The sequence below is a fragment of the Alligator mississippiensis genome, chromosome 2, assembly GCF_030867095.1.
Source record: "Alligator mississippiensis isolate rAllMis1 chromosome 2, rAllMis1, whole genome shotgun sequence".
NCBI classification, from domain to species: Eukaryota; Metazoa; Chordata; order Crocodylia; family Alligatoridae; genus Alligator; species Alligator mississippiensis.
The window spans coordinates 174,397,846-174,420,853 of NC_081825.1; the positions used below are offsets into that span (position 1 = coordinate 174,397,846).

Below are 23,008 nucleotides of genomic sequence, written 5' to 3' on the forward strand. Positions count from 1 at the left end.
TAGACAAGCATAGCTTTTAACTCTTTAAAAGGGTAGAGGGAGCTACTGCTGCTTGGGAGGGTATATCAGCTATTCTGATTTAACTGTTACATCTTCATGTTCCTAAAGCAGTATAATTCACCTAAATTGCTGTAACTGTAAGGCTGAAAGAAACACTTTTATTTGCAGTTCACATAAAAATACATAAATGGTGAGGAAGAGATGAAAACTCCAGAGTTAGCCAGCAGGATTATGTAGGGGCACTACAGCAACGGTCCAAAAAAGTCATTTAAGAGATTTATAGTGCTATAAATTAAAATTTCATCCTACATTCAGTGATTATTCAACTTGATACCCTCTTAGTTACCTACCTGAAGTGGAGTTTTGTCACTGACTTTTTTGGGCTGGATTTCATTCATTCCCTTTTCCAATATTTATAGTTCATTGTTTTGCTACTTATTTGCTACCTTCTCTTTTTTGTACACACAAACATACACATATGCATGCTTACACACACACAAACATACACAAGGCAAGACAGAGGAAGAAGAAGAGGGATTCTAAATGTTTGCTGAAAAGAGAAAATAGCAATTATTGGCTCTCAAAAATATTTTTTGATCTTGCTCTTATTTGTCCCCCTTTTTGGAGCTGATTCAAGACACAAGAGGAAACAAGAAATAACAAAACTGGAGCAAACATAGATAACTATACATCCAATGTTCACGAGGTCAGTCCCATTTTAAACATCTGGTCCTGGCCATCACATCAGTTTGTTCAAATGGATGCCTTTGCTGCTTTCAGTAGGATGCCTGGGACAGGTGTTTAAAACAGGATTATCTGAATGAAAATGGGACTGCCCCCCAGTTTCTACTCTCTGGCACTCTGTAACCACCCTACATCCTTCCATAACCACTCAGATGAAAATGAAGCTTGAAGAAAACTGTCCATGCCAGGGAACGAGGTACTGGAGTAGCAAGCACTGTGTCCTATTTTGAGATCAGGAAATATGGCGATCACCCTCAGTAAATAATTCCTCCATCTTCTAGGAGTATTGGAAGATATACTCCAGGAAGAAAAAAGATTAAATTAAAGCTCATCTTTTAGTTTACTTTTGGAAGGAGGATATTGAAAAAAAAATTCAGAGAAAGCCAACATTTTCCAAGAAAATTTTATATGGAAATAAAACATGGTGGTCTTCATTAACCCCCCCCCCCCCCCCCAAGCAAAACAAAACAAAACCCCAACAATTTTAAAATTTGACTCATTTCAGGACCCCATGCCCTTTTTGTTCAGCCACTGTGCTTAACAACTTTGTTCAACATATATATATTTTTAAATGGGATGAGGGCGGGCTTGGATCTTGCCGTTTGTTTCTTCTTTTATTCTAGGATGCTTTTCACAAGACCAGTTTGATTATTCAGCTGGTGGATACATAGATTCAAAGACCAGAAGGGACAATTGGAATACTTTGGTCTGAACTCCTGTGTTTGAGCTATAATATATAAACTTATCCATTTTTAACTAAAAACAGCAGGTGATATAGAAGCTATAATCTCCCTTAGCACATCATATCTGTAAGAGAAGAAGACAAAGGAAATGATCAGGCCAGAGGACGTCACAAGGTGTGAACCATTTAAAAAAAAAATCAGGAAAGATGGAATGGTGGGGGGGAAACTAGGCTAAAGGTCACCTAGGTTACATGTAATGATTTAATGCTTAGCTAAGGTTAATACTAGACAATATATAGAATAGATATGGAATAAAAATAAGTATATTCATATCAATTAGAGTAACATCTATTATAAATTATCTATATGTAAACTTATTTAGTAATCTTTTTTATGTTTTAATCAAGCAAAGAATATAAACACCAGGTCCACCTTGGACATTTTATGAACAGATTTCATAGACTTTAGGGCTGAAAGGGACCGTGCAAAATCATTGGGTCCAGCTTCCTGCCCAAGTTGCAGGAAGTCAGCTAGGTCAAGATCTCCCGAGCTAAATAAGCATCCAACTGTTTCTTAAATGTATCCAGAGTAGGTGCTTGCACCACTTCTGGGGGGGAGTCTATTCCAGACTCTGGAGACTCAGTCGGTAAAGAAGTTTTTTCTTATGTCCAGTCTAAAACGGTCTTCCAGAAGTTTGTGACCTTTAGACCTTGTCTTCGCTTAGGGTGCTCTGGTGAACAGACATTCTCCCAGTTCCTGATGCACACCCCTTATATACTTATAGGTTGGCACCAAGTCATCCCTGAGCCTTCGCTTCTCCAGGCTGAAGAGTCCCATTCTTCAGACTTGAACTAAGATTGTTGCTAAATAGCCCATCTGCAGGAGAACTAAGATAAAAAGTTAATTTGAAATGTAAGTGAGAAGTCCTTTTCCCTATCAGGCTGGCCACATGTTGGAGGGTTTTTAAAACTTTAGGACTTAGAAAAAATAATTTTAAATTTTTTCAGAAGATGATAATTATTTCTTTAGTTGAATGAAAATGTTACGGAGTGTAATAATTTACTTGATATGCCTTACCTGTGCAGTTTGGTCATTTATATGTTAATTTATATTTCACTATTAAAGTTGCTATTAAAGTGTATGTACATTTAAGTTTTTAAATATTTAATTTTGCTGGGACTGGCTCTTCAAACCTTTCTTCATTTTCAGAATATATGTGAGGGTCAGTATTAGGCATCTAAATAACTTAGGCACCTTAGCACAGTTCTGGTCAACCCTGTTTTAATTAGAACAGTTCCTAGAGAGCCCATCTAATTACAGTGCCTCACTGTCACATGAGTTAAGCCACCTTGAGTTTAAAAATGACTGTGTGATGCTTTCAATAAGATTTAGATAAATACACCAGCCATTTTTAAGTCCATGGGAGGGCTTATACATATGACAGTGAAGTCATGCTAGAACATTTTAATTAGAATGTGAACCAGAATGTGTATAGGTGGCAGCCAAACAGTGTAGAACAGAATTTCACTTAGCTGTATAGAGTTCCCTTAGTTGCATAGGTGATGGAATAGAAATTGGCCCAGGGAATATTTCCTTTAAAACCAGTAACAACAACAATAAATATCAAAACTCTGAAAACCAGCACAGAATCTGCTATTAGAAACATCTAGTACAGTTTGAGAACAGAATGAAACAGATTTCAAGATGTTTAGTGTTTTTGTTTGTTTGTTTTACTCTCTGGATGATTTCATTTTTTTTTTTTTTAATTTTGGATTCTCTCCCACCTCCCAAAGAAATCTGTTAATTTTTTTTATAGTTCTGGATCACAAACATAGCATAATACCCAGGTAGTACTATCACCCTTTATTTGTGATGTTGCTATAATATTGATATATTTATTTTTTGTAGGCTGGACATGAAGACACAAAACCTCCTTCTCAAATGACCTTCACACTTCTCTATACAATCGCATCATTTCCCTTTTCTTACTGAGTATCCTGCATTATGTAGATGATATAACAGGGCTATAACAACCTTATTCCACTACATCTGAATGTCCATGAAAATCTCTTCTGGGTCAACAAAAATATCCTTTCGGATTACTTTCAATGTTCCTGTTCACATCTACATTTAATCATAACTTCCAGAAAAAATGGCTGGAGAAAACCTCACCATGGTCTCTGAATTCATCCTGCTGGGATTCTCTAATCATCCTGGGCTGCAAGTTGCTATCTTTATGTTGTTCCTACTGATCTATGTTATAACCCTTGTGGGGAATCTTGGGATGATCATATTAATCAGAATTGACTCCCAACTTCACACCCCAATGTACTTCTTCCTCAGCCATCTGTCTTTTATAGATTTCTGCCATTCCTCCAATACCATCCCCAAAGCACTGTCAAATGTCCTTTTGGGTAGGAAAGCCATTCCCTACATTGGGTGTATTGTGCAATTGTATCTCTTTATTGCTTTAATTACCTCTGAATGTTTCCTCTTGGCAATGATGGCATATGACCGCTATGTGGCCATCTGTAATCCACTGCTTTACACAGTTGTGATGTCCCAGAAGCACTGTCTCAGGATGACAGCTGTGATGTATGCTGCAGGCTTCTTCAATTCAGTGATACACACCACGTTAACACACAGGCTAAATTTCTGCCAATCAAATGTCATTGATCATTTCTTCTGTGAGTTGCCCTCATTACTCAAGCTCTCATGCTCTGAGACCCACACAAGTAAAATGTTAATGCTCATGAGTGCTGGGTTTAATATATCAGGATCCATCCTGATAATCTTGAGTTCCTACACTTATATTCTCTTCACTATCCTGAAAATCCACTCCACTGCAGGTAGGCATAAAGCCTTTTCCACCTGTGTCTCCCACTTGACAGTTGTGACCATCTTCTATGGGACTGCTGTGTTTACCCACTTGCAACCACATTCAGAGTATTCACAGAATCAAGACAAAGTAGCCTCAGTGTTTTACACGGTGGTGACTCCCATGCTGAACCCTGTGATCTACAGCCTGAGGAACAAGGAGGTGAAAGATGCCTTGAAAAGAGTGATGAGCAGAAAGATGTTTTCACATTTTCTTTGATAATAAATATTTGACTGATACCCTTTCAACTATGGAGATAACAGAGACATATGTAATGTCTGTATTGCTTGTATGTAAAGGTTAAGGATAAGTCCTCAAGGAATCTACTGTGAAGGAGAACCAACTGATTAGGGACAGCCAGCACGGATTTACCAAGAGCAAGCAATGACTGACCAACTAGGGAAGATGGGGAGGGCTTTACTAATGGGGTAGTAGTACTTTTGTATAAGAAAGGGGAGAGGGAGAGTTTAAAGAATTGGCAACCACTTACTTTGGTAAATGTAGATTATAAATTATTCTCTAAGGTGTTCGCGGGAAGAATGAAGGGGGTACTATTGCAGGTGATTGGGGAAGACCAAACATGTGCAGTGGAGGGGTTTAGGATTACACAAACACATTGGGTTTTGAGGGATTTGAAGCCAGGAAGGGGCTTCCAGATGATAGTGGGGGCAGGTCTTGCTGTTGCAGGGGTCCTCCTGTGGCTTCCCCTGGGTCCTACTGCCCCTGGCTCTTGTCATCTTTGACAGGCAACCAGGGGCAGATAAATATAAATGTTCTATTTTTTTTTTTAATAGGCCCTGTGGGCTGGGTAGAACAGGAGATTTGTGTGTGTGGTTTGTTTTTTTGTTTTTGTTTTTCTGGGGGTGGGAAGACAGAGAGGGTAGCAAGGCTGGGAAACATATAAAGTAGGGGGGGGGGGAAGGGTTACCAGAGGTAAATGTTTTAGTTTATGGGCATTTTATTTCTTCAGTGGTGCATGAGGCTAGAAGGGAAAGAGGGATAGCAAGGAGGTTTTGTAGGTATTGGGGAAGGAAACTATTTAGGAAGCTGGTCTTGCTTGGGACAATGTGGATGGGCTTATGGGTATGAAAACCATGCATTATGCACAGATGGGGGATTTTATTCAGGCACATGGTTTAGGGATGTTGGGGTTGGAAGGATTACAAAAAGCAAAGAATATGTTTCAGTTAATTAGAATGAGGGATAGTTTAACAGATGTGGGGGATGCATCTTTGGCACAGTTTAGGGCAGTTTCGAAAATGGTGGTGGATAAAAGGTGGAGGGAAGAACACAGGAAGCTTGCATAGAAGGTTATAGAAAAGGTAATAATGGTAAGGGAAACAGCATTGGTGTGGTTTGGTATGAACCGCAGAATATCTACAGCAATTTTGTAGAGAAGAGACAGTTAATCACATATTTTGGAAATGTTTTTTATACATGTGAGGAGGTTCTTGAATGAAATAGGATGGAGGGAAGGGGCTTCTTTTGAGAATGTGATGTATGAATTGGTGGAAGGGGGAACTACGGAGTGGGAACTAGGGAGTGGGAGGTAATATTGATGAGAGTTATGGTTGCATTGTGGAAAGTGAGGTGTTTATTAGTTACCAAGGGCTTGTGTTTTTCAGTGAGGCAATGTTTACAGTTGGGGTATTATGAAATGAGGGGTTATATGTAACAGGGAGAGGAAAGAGGAACAGGAACTACATGGGGAATGGAAATATGTTAACTGGGTAGAAGAACTTCAGGCAAGGGAGCAGGAATTATGAAAGGAGGCAGTAAGAGGAGTACAAGTAAAAGGAGAACTGGAAGACAAAGTGATGCAATGAAGAATGCTTCAAAAGGAAAAAGGATGAGAAAATCTTTTTGACTAAAGCACCTTAGGTGAAGAAGGGGGAAGGATGGTGTAAGTATTTTTCAGTGAAACTGAGGAAAAGAAGAAAGGAACTGAAAGCAGTGAGAACTGAAGAAGGAATCTAAATAAGAGTGTGAAGGCATTGGACACAGTGGTGCAGTTCTGTAAAGAGCTGTACAAAAGAAGGGGAATGCATGGAAAAAAAATGAAGGTGTATCTTGAGGTGATAAAGGGCAGAAAAGAGGATGGAAAGAAAAAAATGGAGGTGAAGTTAAGTATAAGAGTGGTGGAGGACTGCTTAAAAGCTTGGAACAAAGGAAAGGCACCCGGAAGAGAGAGATTTCCAGTGGAATTCTATGAAAAATGTTGGAAATGGCTGGAGACAGAAATAAAGCATTGCATACTTACTTTATAGGTATGTTCTGTAAAGAGGCTACAGAGGGGGTGGGGTAGACTGCATGTTTCTACCATTACCTGGCAGGAAGAATGTTAAGAAGATGGGGCATGTACAGGGGAGACTGGAAAAAGTCATGGGCATGGCAACCACCAACCTGCTAGGCAAAGAAAGAGAGCTTTGTAAGGATACATAAACTGGAGGGAGCAGGATTAGAGTGCCTGAAAGCCCATAAGGAGGTTATTAATATGATAAAAAAGAAAGATAAAATAAGCATAGTTGGAGTACTGACGAAAAGACAGATAACAAATGCATGGAAAGAAGTGACAGATAATAGATTGGAAAGAGAATGGTACAGAATATTCTTCCTGTGCAGGTCATTCAGCATAAATGGGGTTTGGTAAGATTGGCAGCATGCCTGAGAAGGAGAGATGTGGGGCTGAAGAATTTGGGACTGATCTTTTGTGCAAGGGGTATGGGACGAGGTGTGTCAATTTTCAATATGAACTATAACTTAACATATGAGATACTGTTGTATGGGTTAATGCCCAAAGGACTGTAGACACAGAGGCTAAGAACCATACACCTTTGTGCTACAGTAGTGATATGGAAGGTGAGAAACCTACTATTGATCAAGGGACTGATTTTCACCAGAACAGAATGTTTGAGTTGGTAATAGATCAATTTAAATACTATGCAGATGAAGATGCAAATGAGAGGGGAAAGGAGAAAACAGAAAAGAGATGGTGGAAAGAAGAATGGCAGTTTTTCTTCCAAAAGGACCAAGGGATGGACTTGAAGTTGTTGCTTGCTCCTGGGTTGGGGTTTGTGAGAGGTTAGTGTATTAATGTAAAAAAGGGACTGCAAGAAAGACAAGGTATTATTGTCAAAGGGAGAGTGTCAAGTATTCTGTTAATGTAGTATATTTTAGGTGTTTTGTATGAAAAATGTTCCCAGCAGCATATTTGCCCCATATGGGCCCTGTCTTTTGTAGTAATGCTCAGTGTTGGATGCATGTAGTCGACTTCATAGTTGGTTCCCATTACTTAACATATGTTGCTTTTAGCAGCAGTTCAAAGATAGCCAGCGTATTTAATGTGTTTTTCTTGTATGCAAATGTAAGACAAAGGCTATTTCCCCCAGGTTGATGGGGGGGGGGGGGGGGCAGGGGGGAAGGGACCTTATTTTCTATTCAATAAATATGGTTGAGGTGTCTCTGTGCATCTGTCTCTGTATTTTGTTCATTCTAAACAAAATGCTCAGTCTGACACAAAGTGTAAGGTTTTGTTTCAGACACTCCTAGGAAGAACAAAGTGTTTAGGTTAAAATACAAAGGATTAGATTAAAATACAAATTGCCAGAAGAGGAGGAGCTCCCTTTTCACCCACTAGTTCAGAATGTCCACCAAAAAGGTAGGAGACAAAGGTTCTTTGCTTGTGAGGAACAGACCCCATATTGTTCACCTCTAGTAGCATGACTAGGGTGGAGTGACAGAGGTAACCGGCCCAGGTGCCACTGGGTGTGGGGGATGAAAAATCTGGATATCAACAGCCATGTGATTGAGATGATGGTGACAGCAGCAAGCAAAACTTGCCACTGCTCCTGTGTTTGACAGCTGTCCTGTGCTTCCTGCTGTGTTGTTATACTAGCGCTCACTTCTCAAAGGAGGGTTTTAACCACCACAGTATAGTACTAAATACTGAGGTGATCTACTTCCAGTCTTTCTTTTTGATAATGCTCCTCTTCATGTAACTAATATTACATTTATTGTTGCAAGCTCTAGAAACCCAAGTGTCACAACATAACAGGTAAGTGCTTTATTTGCAAGGCAAGAGTCATCCTTCATCATTTTGTTTTCATATCCCTCCAAAAGGAGGAAATGAGGTGGCCCATTACAGAATACCCATACTTTATACCCATGTTAGCACACTCATGTGCGAGGTACAACATCTGGCTTTTTCGCCTGTACCAGTAAATATTTAATTGTTTATGTTAAGTGATATCATGAGTGAAGGAGAGCAACCCACACCACAATGGGAGTGATAGAAATGATGAAGTAAAAAAGGATACTAATGCCACCACTGCCATTGTCACAGGGCATAGGTGTATGGCACTAAATGCAAAGGAACAACTTAGTTTCCCAAATTGGCCAGCACCTGTAAGGGAAACAGCACAATGAACACTGAAGTTTTGGGCCAAACACAAACTGGAATGTGGGAAGATTGAAGGAGAGGTAATGATTGTAGGAGATGACCCATCACCCCAAAAGCAATACATCCAGAAGTGGAAGCCAGTATAGCAGAGACTACTCAAGCTGTAAAGGAAGAAGGAGTGCTAATTGAGATGCTAAGTATAAACAATAGTTCTGTTTGGCTCATGAGAAAGGCAGATTTAAAAAGTTGGCATCTCATAGTAGATTATAGAGTCTTGAATAGAATGACCCCAAACATGACACCTGTGGTGGCCATGTATCCAGAAGTGATGGTGTCCTTTGCAGCAGGAGTCAAGTGATTTTCCTTGTCCTTGTTTTATCAAATGCATTCTTTATTATACCTTTACATCTGGACTAATGCTACAAGTTTGCTTTTCCTTTTAGGGGAAGGCACTACACCTTTACACAAGTACCACAAAACTTCCATACTGCTCCAGCCATTTGCCATACCCATATTATTAAGATACTGGACAATTTGAAGCCAAGAGACCAAAAGCAATTGATATCTCGAGTAGATTAAATTGTGATTACTGGAGAGACAGAAGAGGAGTGGCTGGAGAGGACAGAGTGGGTGTATCTTCACGTGACACAACACTATCAAAGCAACGTGCTACAGTGATGTAGCATCTGCAGTGACATTAGCTCTCTGAGGTAATGTCATGTAGCAGAGAAGTGACATTACCTCTCTGAGGTCCTTTTTAGGACTGGATTTTCCCTGGAATTCATACAAGAGTATTCTGAAAAGGTAGCCCCATCGTACAAGATCCTCAAGAAAGGAGTGTCCTGGGAATGGGGATCTGAGAAGTCACAAGCAGTGCATGCTCTAAAGGAGGCTTTGCTCCAGGTTCCCGCCTTTGCCAATCCGCAACCCCATAAGTCTTTTGTTTTAGAGTTAGCCACTATAGTGCAAGGGATTGGAGCCTTGTTGTGTCAGGATTCTGGGGTAGGAAGGAAACCAGTAGTGTTTGCCTCTAGGGTTTTAATTGAAGTAAAAATGGATTTAGTCCATGTGAAACGCAGGTATTGTCTTTGCTCTGGGCTTTGCAATGTTGGGAGTACCTGACTGGGTTAGCACCTATTGTAGTAAGAATGGTACACATTCCTGTGAAGTATGTGCTGTCTGGAAAAAGCACATTAAGGCAAAATGTCCAATCTTCACTTGGCAAATGGACTCTGTCTCTTTGAAACAAAAATGTGGGGGCCCAGATTATAAAAGAGGAAGCTCCAGGTCCATATGGGTTTCTAGCTGAAGGGGATTCCTTACATGAGTTCCCATTGCCTCAGTTAACTCAGAAGGTAGAGTCACCTTTTAAAGGAGGATCTACCCTCACTGAAGCAAATCAGGCAGACTCATGGATTTGGTTTATGGACAGATCTATTTATTATGAGCAGGGAGTGTCTGAGACTGGGCATTTGGTTCATGCAACTGAGATTGTAGCTCTGATACTGGCTCTGGAGAACAACCCAAATGAAGAGAAGATTGTTATTTTTTGACACTTAGACTGGATTATTCAAGCTTTGGTAAACTGGATGCTGGTATGGGAAAACAGAGACTTTAAGACAGCTGCTGGAAAAGCAATAGCCTACTTTGCAAAAATATGGTTTGTTTGGAATTTAGTAAATGGGTGGCCAGGAGAAGTATGATTAGGCAACGTAAAGGCACATAAGAAGGGAACAGAGGAGGCTAAGTGGAATAATCAGGCCGATAAAGCAGCAAAGCAGGGATCTAAAGAGTTTAACATATGAGCCAGACCAGAGAGAGGTGGTGGTAGTGTTGTGAATATAGCCACTGGGGTCCATAGGAATAAGGTTACCATTTCAGACTTGGTGCAAGATATAACTGTTCAGGAATTGATGGATCAAAAACAACAAGGGGAAACACAATTTTGGAAAAAAAAAGCCCACCTGAATAGCACTTACTAAGAAAGGAAATGAGCTCCCTGTGTGGATTGTGCCCTCTGCTGTGCAAAGTGAGTCAATCACTTTATTGAGTGCAGGAGGAGATCCAAGAATGAGTGCTCCAATGAGTCTGGCCACAGGATAGTGACTCAACCTATAAAAATATGTAATGCAGTCTGTACGTAATTGCCTGCCCTGTGCAGTCAATAACCCTGATCAGAAAGTTAATATGGGACCACTTTTTCATCAATGCATAGTGAGACCTCAGGCTAGAATTCAAATTTGACTACATAAGCCTCCAACCACAAACTGCAAATGGAAACAAGTACTGCTTGGTAATAGTAGACAGCTTCACAAAGTGGATTGAGGCAATCCCAACCAGGAACAATACTGAATTGACCTCAGCTCAAGCTTTGGTAGAACAGGAATTTTCAAAACTGGAAACTCCCAAAAGAAATAGATTCTGATCAAGAATCTGTTGCAGGTGTAGTAAACAGGGTGTGTCAAGCTTTTGGCATAAAACAGAGGCTACATATAGCAGGACATCCACAGTGCTCAGGATTAGTGGAAAGGACTAATAGGATGATAAAGACAGGATTGCGAACAGTAGTAAGGTAGCAGGGGAAAAAACAAAAACACTAGAATATGAAGTTACTTGTCATACTGATGGCCTTAGGAGGAACAATAGCCACCCATAGGGTATTTCCATAAAAGGCCAAGGCCAGGCATGACATGAATCTTCCCAAGCAGTGGTGGATAACACAACATTTAACGGAGAGCATGCAATTGCAGGTGCTCACTAAAGAATTTGATAAATGCTGGAGGTGCTGGCTGAAATGTGTTGTTAAATGGCCATTATCTTAAGAAGAAAGCAAAAAACAAATGTATAAACATTTTGGGCCTTTACACCAAATAACTGAGTTGGAAGTGGGAGATCAGATGATGTACCGTGTTTATTGCAAACCCTGTCCCCTGCCCCCAATTTTTAGCTCCAGTGTGGGCTGGCCCAGTCCATATTGTAAAGAAGCAAACCCAACTGTATATCAATTGGAGATCAAATACCAAGGGCAAGGAAACAAATGGAAATCATTCCATTCTTCACAGTTAAAGAAATGGAAAGGAAATTAAAGACTTGTGGACCATATAATTATTAATCTTGCAAGAAGCTTGTTTTGTTTTATTACAGAAGACTGGCATTAATGACCTGACCAGATGGATGGTAAATCATGAAGTGGAATAATTTATTTTTAACCTTGTATGCTTTATTTTGCTTGTCATAAATATTTCCTGCTGTGCATGTGGAAAATGTTGTACTGCAGAAGAATTATATATGCATGACACATGACAACAAGACAGGGCAACCTAACATCACCTCAAAATAGCATTGTAAAACTGAACCACAATAGGCCAAGCAAACCAAGTTAGGCATACGTGGAATCCTAAGTTATCACCTTTGGAACCATGGCAAATAACCCAGGTGAGCATTACCCTGAGACTGCTTCAAGGTCACTGTCAACAATTTTGGAGCAATAAAAATGGGATATGGGGATATTTTATACCTCCTCCCCCCACCCCCCATAACCTGGGTCTCGGTACTACTCTATTGGGATGATGTTGATGACAAAAAGCAAACAACCATCATGTTACAAGTTACCTCAGGAGCTGAGTCAGAAGAAGCCTGCATTGGGGTATTTCCTTGAGATGTTCCATCTGCATGTGAGTCCATATGCCTGCAACATTTAAACCTTAAGGCTAGAGACAGGAGTTACACAAACTGGTTTAAGTGGTCAGAAACTGGTTTAATCCTGTAACAGAACATAAGCTTAGTGCACATAAACCAGTTTGAAAATGGCTGAAACTGGTTTAAGATAAACCTGGTTGAATGCAGTATCAGACTTAATTGATTTAGGTCAAATGGGTTTATGGAACATCTGTCCAAGACCCCTTCCTGGTTCAAATTAAATCACAGTCTCCCAGGATGCTTTGCAGCCCTGGGCTAGGCTGTGCTGTCTGCTTGAGCAGAGCAGGGTTGGCCCTGCCCCTCTGCTCTGTATCTAGAGCACTGAAGGCTGACTGTCAATGCAGTGGGGGTGGGAAATCAGCCTGGGCACACAGCCCGCTCTGTCTGGCAGGGGCAGAGCAGCTCATGAGGCATTTCTCCTCCACTCACTGCTTAGTCCCATGCCAGTGGTTGGGGGGGGGGGGGAGGAAGGGGAGGAGAGAGGATTAATCCCCCTTCCTTCCCTGACTTTGCCTCAGGCTGCTGCCAGGGCTGGCCATGCCTCCTGCCACTTGAGTGGTGAGCAGGGGAAAATGCCTGACAGGGGTTGCTGTGCCTCTGCCTGGCAGACCCCACCTGGGGTCCCATGCCGGTGGAAGAGGAGAGGGAAGAGGGGATTAAACCTCCCTCCCATCCAACCAGCCCCATTTGCCTCAGGCTGCCACCAGGACTGGCATCTGGCCATGCTCCCCACTGCTTGAGTGGTGAATTGTTGGGGAGGGGAAATACCTGGCAGGAGCCACTTCCCCCTTCTGCAGGCTAGGGTGGGGGTTTCAGCCCCTTCCTAATCAGCCTGCTGGGGCCCACCTCCTCCCCAACCTGCTCCCCACCCTCAGATTCCCTCCAGCCTTCTGGCCACTGTTAAAATGAACTGAAGGCTTGCTGTAGTGCCCCCCCAACTTCTAACCTGAACCACTGCTGGCACATGGCTGCATTTCTGGAATCAATAGATTAGATTAATCTGCAAAGATTTAATTGATTCAGGCTCAAGGTTTTTGAATGTCTGTACTGAGCCTAAGTAGCAAGTGCCCTTGTGAACCAAAGTGGAGGACCCTGAGATCAAAGTATAAATAAAAGGGTGTTTTATATATAAAGAGCCTGTAACCATATCCTTAAAGTGTCCCAGTGAAGATATTGATCAGTAATACAGCTGATTGTGACCATCAGGTAATTGAGCTCAAAGGTAAATCATGGGAACTGTAGCCACTTGATAGTGAATGTCCAGAAAATGAAAATGAACATGCAAATCTGATACAATTTTTAGGCCACTATACATGTATTTAAATTGGAGCAGAAAATGGGTGTTCATCGTCTAGTTTGGAAAACCTGCTATTTTCTCTGAGACTAACCTGGAGAAAGTAGGAGCTTACGTGGTAAAACATAAACAGGAAATGTTAATTGAAACCAGGCAGTCCCTGAAAAAGAACATACTCTCCCTAGATACCACTAACGTGACTAAAGCTAATCCAAACTGTTCCCCATGTTTAAGTCCACTGGCAGAGGGATGGATTGCTTGGGCCATAAAAAGGCATAAGAGTCTGCAGCCCTCTTCAGAAAAAAAAAAAAAAATAGATGCATTAGGCATGGTCTTGGGAGGAACAGGAATTGGGATGGGAATTTTAAGCAGCAAAAGTGAGGAAGTCCTAGCAAACAAATTGCATAGCACAGGAAACAAGCTTGGGAAGTTAAACATAGCCCTGAACTCTTCCCCCACAGTCTTGGGAAAGAGTAATCTATTTACTATATCGCTATCACCCCAGTGGGAGAAAAATCAATAAAAATGAATCAGCTGATAATAAATAGACTGTATACTTAGCAAACTAATGCATATTTATTACTCAGGTGCATTCAGACACAAGTGGCACATCTACACGAGATGCTAGAAACACAGCAGACTGATTCTACTGTGCATTAGTACATTACAGTGAAAGCTGTGTGAATGCACTAATGTGCAGTAGAATTAATCTACTGTGCCTTAGCATCATGTAAAAAAAATGTGCCAGTGCTACTGTACCATATCACCAATTAAGGGTGCATTAAGTTAGTACTTGTTATTACAATTGTTGAGGAGGACTGGGTTAGAGTGCTTCTGGAGGGGGTGGATGTGTTCAAATCAGCAGGTCCAGATGCTCTCCACCCCAGGGTGTTGAGGGAGCTAGCAGGGGTTATTGCAGGGCCCTTGGCACGGCTTTACGAGTGCTCGTGGTGTTCGGGCCGGGTGCCAGATGATTGGAAGATGGCCAATGTGGTCCCCATCTTTAAAAAAGAGAGGAGGGAGGACCCGGGCAACTATAGGCCCGTCAGTCTTACCTCAATCCTGGAGAAATTCTTTGAGAAGATCATCAATGAGCACATCTGGGGATGATGCTCAAGGGCAACCAGCATGGTTTCATTAGGGGCAGGTCATGCCAGACCAACCTGATTGCCTTTTACGATCAGATCATAAAAGCATTGGATGCAGGTGTCGCCATGGATGTAGTGTTTCTGGACTTCAGCAAGGCCTTTGACACTGTCGACCACCCCATCCTCATTAAAAAACTAGGTGACTGTGGCATCGATGCCTACATAGTCAGATGGATTGCAAATTGGCTGAAGGATCGTACTCAGAGGGTGGTGGTGGATGGGTCATATTCAACCTGGGGGGAAGTGGGCAGATGAGTCCCCCAGGGCTTGGTCCTTGGGCCCGCACTGTTCAATTTCTTTATCAGCGATTTGGACAACGGGGTGAAAAGCAACCTGTTTAAATTTGTTGATGATACCAAAATTTGGGGTGAGGTGGGCATACTAGTAGGGAGGGAAAGAATGCAGCAAGACCTGAATAGGTTGCAAGGGTGGGCTAACAAAAACAGGATGCGTTTCAATACTGACAAGTGCAGGGTGCTGCACTTAGGCATTAGTAACCAGCAGCACACTTATAAGATGAGAAACTCCCTTCTTGAAAGCACGGAGGCAGATAGGGATCTTGGAGTCATTATTGACTCCAGGATGAACATGGGCTGACAATGCAAGGTCACGGTCGGCAGGGCTAACCAGACCTTATCGCGCATCCACAGGTGCATCTCAAGTAGGGCCAAGGAGGTGATCTTCCCCCTCTACACGACACTGATCAGGCCACTGCTGGAGTACTGTGTCCAGTTCTGGGCACCCCACTTCAAGAGGGATGTGGACAACATTGAGACGGTCCAGAGGACGGCCACCCACATGATCCGGGGACAGCAGGTCAGACCCTACAATGAGAGGCTACAGGACCTGAACCTGTTCAGCCTTCACAAGAGAAGGCTGAGGGGGGACCTGGTGACCATCTATAAACTCACTAGGGGGGACCAGAAGGGTTTGGGGGAGACCCTGTTTCCCCTAGTGAACCCAGGGATAACAAGGAATAACAGCCACAAGTTGTTGGAGAGTAGGTTTATATTAGACATCCGTAAGAACTACTTCACATTTTGGGCGGCTAGGATCTGGAACCAACTTCCAAGGGAAGTGGTGCTAGCTACTACCCTGGGGGTCTTTAAGAAGCGGCTTGATGCCTACCTGGCTGGGGTCATTTGAGCCCAGTTTTCCTCCTGCCCAGGCAGGGGGTCGGACTTGAAGATCTACAAGGTCCCTTCCAACCCTACTTCTATGATTCTGTGATTACAGGTACTTAACTTAATGATCTGTAATCATGGCACTTTAATGCATGTATAGAGATGCCCAAACATGGGTACAAACTTTATTGACAAAACCGATCCAAGAAGGTGAAAATGGCATTTTATCCAGTGAATTCAGGAAAATAATTTGGGACAATGTCTATTTGGAAAAAGAACTTATGAAGCTTGGTCAAAGCTAGTGAACTTCAGAATTAACCCAGACCAAAATGTAGTCATCATTCTGTGATTACAATTATGCAAGCACAAAAGTTAAAAATGTATCCATTGAATCAGCTGGGTTTAAGTGTGAATGGATCAGTAATGTATCCACTGATTATAAGCGATGAGATTATTATAATGTTACCTGGAAATCCATTAATTTAGGTGTTTGCACAGTTGTTCATGGTCTGGGATTTATATGTGAAGACCATGTTGTAAAAATGATTAATTTCCTGTAACCATGACAAGGGCAAATGATATTTTGAGATAGATCCTGCCAGAGATAACAGTTTTACCATTATCTATAATGAAAAGAGGTGTGTTTGTGTTAGGATGATGTTTCAAAAATCATGGTTAACTATGCCTTTGTATGTGATATGCTTGAGAGGTTGTTTCTGTCATGTGTTGCAGGTTAAAGGATGCAATTTTGAAATTGAAACTCCGATGTTTGTTAATTGAATTATCAAATCCAGTTGTAGTACATATAGTTACATTGAATCATTGTATTTAGGTATGAATCTAACATTGATAAGACAATTGCTTGATCACCCAGCATTGTGAGTAAAACTGCTGGAAGCTCAAAGAAATGCTGAAAAGGTCATGGTAACAATACACCATGATGTAGACAGGATCATCATATATTAAAATGTGTTAAAAAGGCAACAGAATACCGGTGTTGGGAAATATTGTTAGGACGGTCCCTATCAGCTACAGGAGTGTTAAACATGCTGATACATCTAATTGTGGTCTCTCTAGTCCTTCACTATGTAGTTCTAGTTTGGGTTACTGGAATGTGCATATTGATGTGCAAATTGAAGGACTAGATATGATTAAATGAAAGAAATTTGCTGCAAAATGCAGTTGGCCTAGATCTTATTCCTATGAAACCTATGAAGTAAAATTATGCAACAATGCCATTAGTTGTGGGGTAAAACAAATGCTGTCTTGACCAGTAATGACTGCTCTTAGGAAGTCCTGGCTGCCATATCCTATGTGCATACTAGACCAGAATCATGGCATTTTTCTGGATGCTTTTAGTTATGGAAAGTGATGGTGGTTTTACATCAGTGATGAGCAATCCTTATGAAAATATAAGTGTTACAGTCAACCATTTGCAGGCATAGCTCATTATACAGGAAGGGTGAAGTGGGAAGGAACACCACTGGTTCCTCCCAAACCCATTCATGCTTATTTTGTCTGGAGGAAGTAAACCTCATAAGAAATAGATTAATGATCACTGAATGGAATGTCACTTGGAATGCTGGGAATGCCATGTAGGTATCTCAAGCCATATTTCCCCTGACCCCATTATGAACAATGTACAAGTCATAATTGAACATAAGCCTTTGCTGTCAGATAAAGACATTTTAGAGACAAAATGCAAAATGATATGCAGGTATGGGCAATAATCAGGCTGCAATGAGACTTATTCTAATGTGTAGCCCAGTGTTGCCATACTTTGCTCAGGATGGCTGGCAGAGTTCCTCCCCCTTTAAAAGTAATAGTGACATTCCAAAAGTTTCAAGTTCCAACACTATTGCTTTTAAATTGGAAGAAACTTAAAACCAGTGCTGCATAGTGCTCATAATACAGTGGCTACAAATAAATTTGAGCCACCAAAGGGAAATAAGCAGCTTATGGAACATTTTGCAAGTAACCCTGGACTCCTGAAGATCTGTCAAGCCCAAAAGCTTCTGGGAAACCTGCTTGATGCTGCTGCCTTTGCAAATGGAGTAACCTTCAGTAACCCTTTTAGACTGTGAAACAATATAAGAGTAATTATACAGCAACAAAGACTAACTGTCAACTATAAGGCTTCAGACAATAGTATAATAAAAAAAGATAATGTTAAATGTAGAGCTTAAGTCAGCATTATGTAAAGACTAACACAAACAGAATGTGTCTAGACTGACCATAAGGGGTGGGGGAGGAGATAGATAGATAGATAGATAGATAGATAGATAGATAGATAGATAGATAGATAGATAGATAGATAGATAGATAGCACATTATATAACAAATTATAAAACCACAGTTCAGCTTGATCAGCATTATGCAGAGACTAACATAATGCTTGAAATGCCAAAAGTTAAGGTAATGATAGGGATCATATGGAGGCCTAAGGTGATCACCAAAAGAGGAAATATCTATATTTGAAACAGAATAAGTCTAGACTGACCAAAATGGGAAAATTTCTGTCTGGGCAGAATTAATGAGGGATAACGCCTTTGGATGCCTCTTTTTGATATGTAAATAACCCTCATAAAATTGCTGGGTGGGGGGGGGGAGAGGAAATAAGTAAAGACAACCAGAAGACACAAGAAAATATTAAAAATATATGCTGAACACAAAGAAGCAACAAGTGATGTAAGAAGGAAAGGTATAATTTGATTGGATGACAGCAAACAAAGGGACTGAAAAGTATAAAAGAAGAGGCTATGTGAAAAGCAACAGGGATCACAGAATAGAAGATACCACTGTGCAGGTGAGCAGAATCCCCTTTGCTGGTGTCTTAGTCTGGCCAGCAATGCTGCCGAACAAAGACTACTTACTCTACATGTAATGTATCTTATCATTTTGTTTTGCTTTGTTTAATCTGTCAATAAATCAATGTATACTGGATGGTTGGAATAGTATGATGTCTCATTTATTGTCGCTGCCCCAGAAACCTCAAATCTACCTGCACTTCAGGTATAACAGTTGTTTTAGAAACCTTTCCCAAGAGTTATCATCAAAGATTTTCTGTCAAAATGGAAGGATGCTGAGGTTCAACTAGATGACATCCTGAAGTCCCTTCCAACTATAATTACCTATGATTCTTTTAGTCTGTTTTAGAGGGGTCTGCTATAGTCCTCTCCAGATTTAATTTCAATATATTCATTAATTCATTGGATGTTAGAAACATACAAAGCTGGGAGAACAGCATCAGAACTGCAAATTATTTTGATAAATTTCCGTGGTTGTTAGAAATCTATGAGATGGAATTTGTAAAGGCAAGTAAGTGTAAAACTATACCTAGGAAGGAGAAATCAAATGCAGAAATAGAAAAAGAGGAATAGCTGGCTAGGAAGTGGTAAAAAGGAAAAGGACCTAACAGCTAAAGCAGATCACAAATGAAATATGAATTAACAGTATGATGCTTCTGTAAGAAAGGCAAATTTCATCCTGGGAGGGCCTTATATAAGACATAGAAGGTAGTAATTGTTTCTATGTATTGCTGATAAAGGTTCAGCTGAAATACTATGTCATTTTAGTCACCATACTTTAAGAAGAAAGTAGCGAAGTTAGGAAGAGTCTAAAGGAGAGCAACAAAAATGACAGTAAGTCTAGAGAAAGCTATTTATGAGGAAGGATTCATGGGTCTCGATTTGTTTAATCTAGAAAAGAGAAGACTAAGTGAGGACATGATAAACTGTTTTATAGTGTGTAAAAGCATGGCTTAAGGAAGATGGTGGTCAATGGCTCTCCATGTCCACTGGGGGTGGGGGTGGGTCTTTCATTGCCAATGTGATGGGATAGGTGGGGATAGTCACCAATCTAATAATTCTAGCCTTACTCCTTAGCAAATCATGGAAGCTGATAATGACTTTTAAAAAAATATTTATTGCTTCCTGCTTGACCTGTTCAGGAAAATCTACTAGCATTCATACACAAACACAATCCCATAACCATGTCAATGCACAATTTCAACAAAGTATGGTGTGCTATTTTTATCATACCTTTCTCATCAGATCAGTTTTGGAGTGAAGTGAGCACAGTTAATACATCATTCACTGAGAGTAGGCACTTCATCATTTTTGTTTGTCCATGATTCATATTGGCTCTCTCATCCCCACTAGGTAAATTTCTTCCTCACATGGCTGAGGGAAATGATTCTGAGGTGACAGAGTTCATCCTGCTGGGATTAATGGATCATCCAAAACTGCGGGTAACTTTCTTTGTGATGTTTCTAGTAATCTATGCTGTAAGCATTATGGGAAACCTTGGAATGATCATTTTGTTCAGGGCCAACTCCCAGCTGCACACCCCCATGTACTTTTTCCTGAGCCACTTGTCTTTTGTGGATATGTGCTGCACTTCTACCATCACCCCCAAAATGCTGGCAACCTTCTACTCTGATGGGAAGAGCATTTCTTTCTCTGGATGTATCGTGCAGATGTTTCTCTGTGCAGAGTTTGTGACTGTGGAGGCCATCATGTTGTCAGTGATGGCCTATGATCGCTACATGGCTGTATGTTATCCCCTGCTTTATAGTACAGTGATGTCCCACATGGTTTGCTTGAGGCTTGTAACTGGTTCCTACATAGCTGCCCTCACCAGTGCCATTGTACAAGTTAGCTGCACCTTTAGTTTATCATTCTGTGGCTCTAACAAGATCCAACATTTCTTTTGTGATATCCACCCTCTCCTCAAGCTCTCCTGCACTGACACCCACATCAATGAGATCATGCTGTTTGTTTTTGCCACTCTCATTGGCTTATCCACTTCCCTGGAAATCTTCATCTCCTATGCTTACATCCTCTACACGATCCTACAGATCCATTCTGCTGAGCACAGAAGCAAAGCCTTCTCCACATGTGCCTCCCATCTAACAGCTGTCACCATATTCTATGGGACTGCTTTGTTTACATACTTGCGCCCATCGACCCTTGATTCCCTTGAACACAACAAGGTGGCTTCAGTGTTCTACACGGTGGTGATCCCCATGCTGAACCCCCTGATCTACAGCCTGAGGAACAAGGAGGTGAAGGAGGCCTTTAGGAAAGGCATCAGTAGGAATATTAATTTGGGAAACTGCGTATAAAAAAGTAACCTGGACTTCATTATCTGGTTAAAATATATAAGTGGATAAATGACCTGTAAATCTGTCTGGAAAAGAAGGACGTGCCCTGAGGGGAATTAATCTGGTTTCATAACGGGGAGATTTATGGAGTTTAAATTAGTTATCCTATAAATGAGAGTTTGGAAACCCAGTCAAGTGAAGAGATGTCACAATGCTTCAGTATATGAACTTGTGTAACTTGGACAAAAACCTCTAAAAGCTACCTCAGAGTTTCCATTTGGCCCAAACATTTAAAATGTCTCCTATCATATACATGTTACTTTAAGGTTGTAAATAGGTGTTTCATTTGACACTGGTCCAATTCTCCCAGGGTTTGACCCAGATCAAAACAGGAACACCACAGTCATTTACACACATCAGCCTTCCAACTGTATTGCTGCTTCTCTGCCAGAGGTAATACAACCTTGTTGACCTGTCCTGGGGAAAAGCTCAATAACCTTACAGATATGCACATAGATGTGTCCGGGGGTGGGCGATGGGGGTGGAGGGGAGGTTTAGGATATTTGATTCCATGTGTTTCAGAGGGACATGAAGAAGGAAAGTGAACTTGTATTTCTGTAGGGTCCTGACATAAGGCTTTCTTTTGGGACAAATACACTGTCTTATTTATATCCTAAGAGTATAGCATTGAAGAAAAAAAAAACCAAAACTGTCTACTCTCCTACATGACCACTGAAGAGGAACAGAGCTACTCATTCCCATCAATCTAAGATAGGGGTTTCCTCCCAATACAAGCTGTTCACCCTTGTGTTCAACAAAATGCTTCTCATTGACTAATTATCTGAACACCCACCCAAATCCCTTTCAGAGTCCTTAAAATTATAAGACAATCAGGGCCTTACTAGGCAACTACTGACTAGTCCAGTTATATCCCAGTAACACTTTGAAATAGTTTATCTAGATAAATGTAAATTTGGTAGAGTCTAAACCAATACATAGCATCTATGCAATTATTTAAAGTGTTTTTTGGCTAATGTTTTATTTTACTGCAAAATAAAAATCCATTGCTCTGAGAAAATAGTTGGTCACTATCACTAGCTACCTGTTCCAGAAGGGAAGAAATGCAGGCACTTGAAAACATACAGGGTAATAATTGAGTAGTATAGCGGAAGAAATGTATTTAAACCATGATCTAAGACTAGAACAATTTCAAAATTACTCCTTCCACCATGCACAGGAATATGCTTGGTGCAATCAGAACGATTACATCCTAAGATCTAACCTAATACAAAATACAGAAGGAGACATTGGGCATTTGTACATTCCATGGCATTTGATCCTTGTTAAATTACCATGCCATATACATTTTAATCCAGGTTATTTTGGTGCGTCAAGTTTGTGTTTGTACGCCATGTGCTTTTGGATGAGTTAAGTCTCATGTGTAATTCCTCGCAGATTCCAGCAGGGGGAGGCAAATACCAACCTACCTGCAGTAAAGTCTTTCCTAATCAATTACAGCAGGAGGTACATGTAAACTAGCCTCCACAGTCCCCACCCCCTGCCCCACCTCCTTCTGGGAGTCTCATACTAATTCCCCCCCATGCCCCTGCCTGAGCACTGTCACCCCAAAACCCTGCCACTTGCATCCGCCTAGTCTTGGGTCAGTCTCCCAGTAGGCAACCCCATAGTGATACTGACAACAAGCTGTGTGAATCATCCCTACCTGTCCCTTTCCCTTCCCCCTACAAAGTAATGACAGTATATATATATATATGGATTTTTTTTTTTTTTACCTATGTACCTGATATATCAGAAATGTACAGGGTTGACAGTAGTGGGTGGGTGGTGGCAAATCTAAAAGCTCTGATTTTATGGCTTTTTAGGACTATATTTCCCTGCATTCCCAAACTGTCAGGGCTTGGAAGAGTTTCCATG

At 41.0% G+C, this 23,008-nt stretch overlaps 2 protein-coding genes across 2 annotated transcripts; both read left to right on the plus strand.

Annotated features, from left to right (window-relative positions):
- Window positions 1-3,573: 3,573 nt before the first annotated feature.
- On the plus strand, window positions 3,574-4,524 carry LOC102566040 (olfactory receptor 5F1-like). Its single transcript, XM_006260501.2, has one exon. The coding sequence runs from the start codon at window positions 3,580-3,582 to the stop codon at window positions 4,522-4,524; it is 945 nt and encodes a 314-aa protein (XP_006260563.1). The 5' UTR covers window positions 3,574-3,579.
- A 15,622-nt stretch (window positions 4,525-20,146) lies between these two features.
- LOC132248282 (olfactory receptor 5AR1-like) lies at window positions 20,147-21,094 on the plus strand. The gene has a single exon (XM_059721321.1). It carries the CDS (start codon window positions 20,147-20,149, stop codon window positions 21,092-21,094), a length of 948 nt encoding a protein of 315 aa, XP_059577304.1.
- Window positions 21,095-23,008: the final 1,914 nt, after the last annotated feature.

Coding starts and splice junctions, on each gene's coding strand:
- LOC102566040 (XM_006260501.2), top strand. CDS start 3,580: ATGGCTGGAGAAAACCTCACCATGGTCTCTGAATTCATCCTGCTGGGA.
- LOC132248282 (XM_059721321.1), top strand. CDS start 20,147: ATGGCTGAGGGAAATGATTCTGAGGTGACAGAGTTCATCCTGCTGGGA.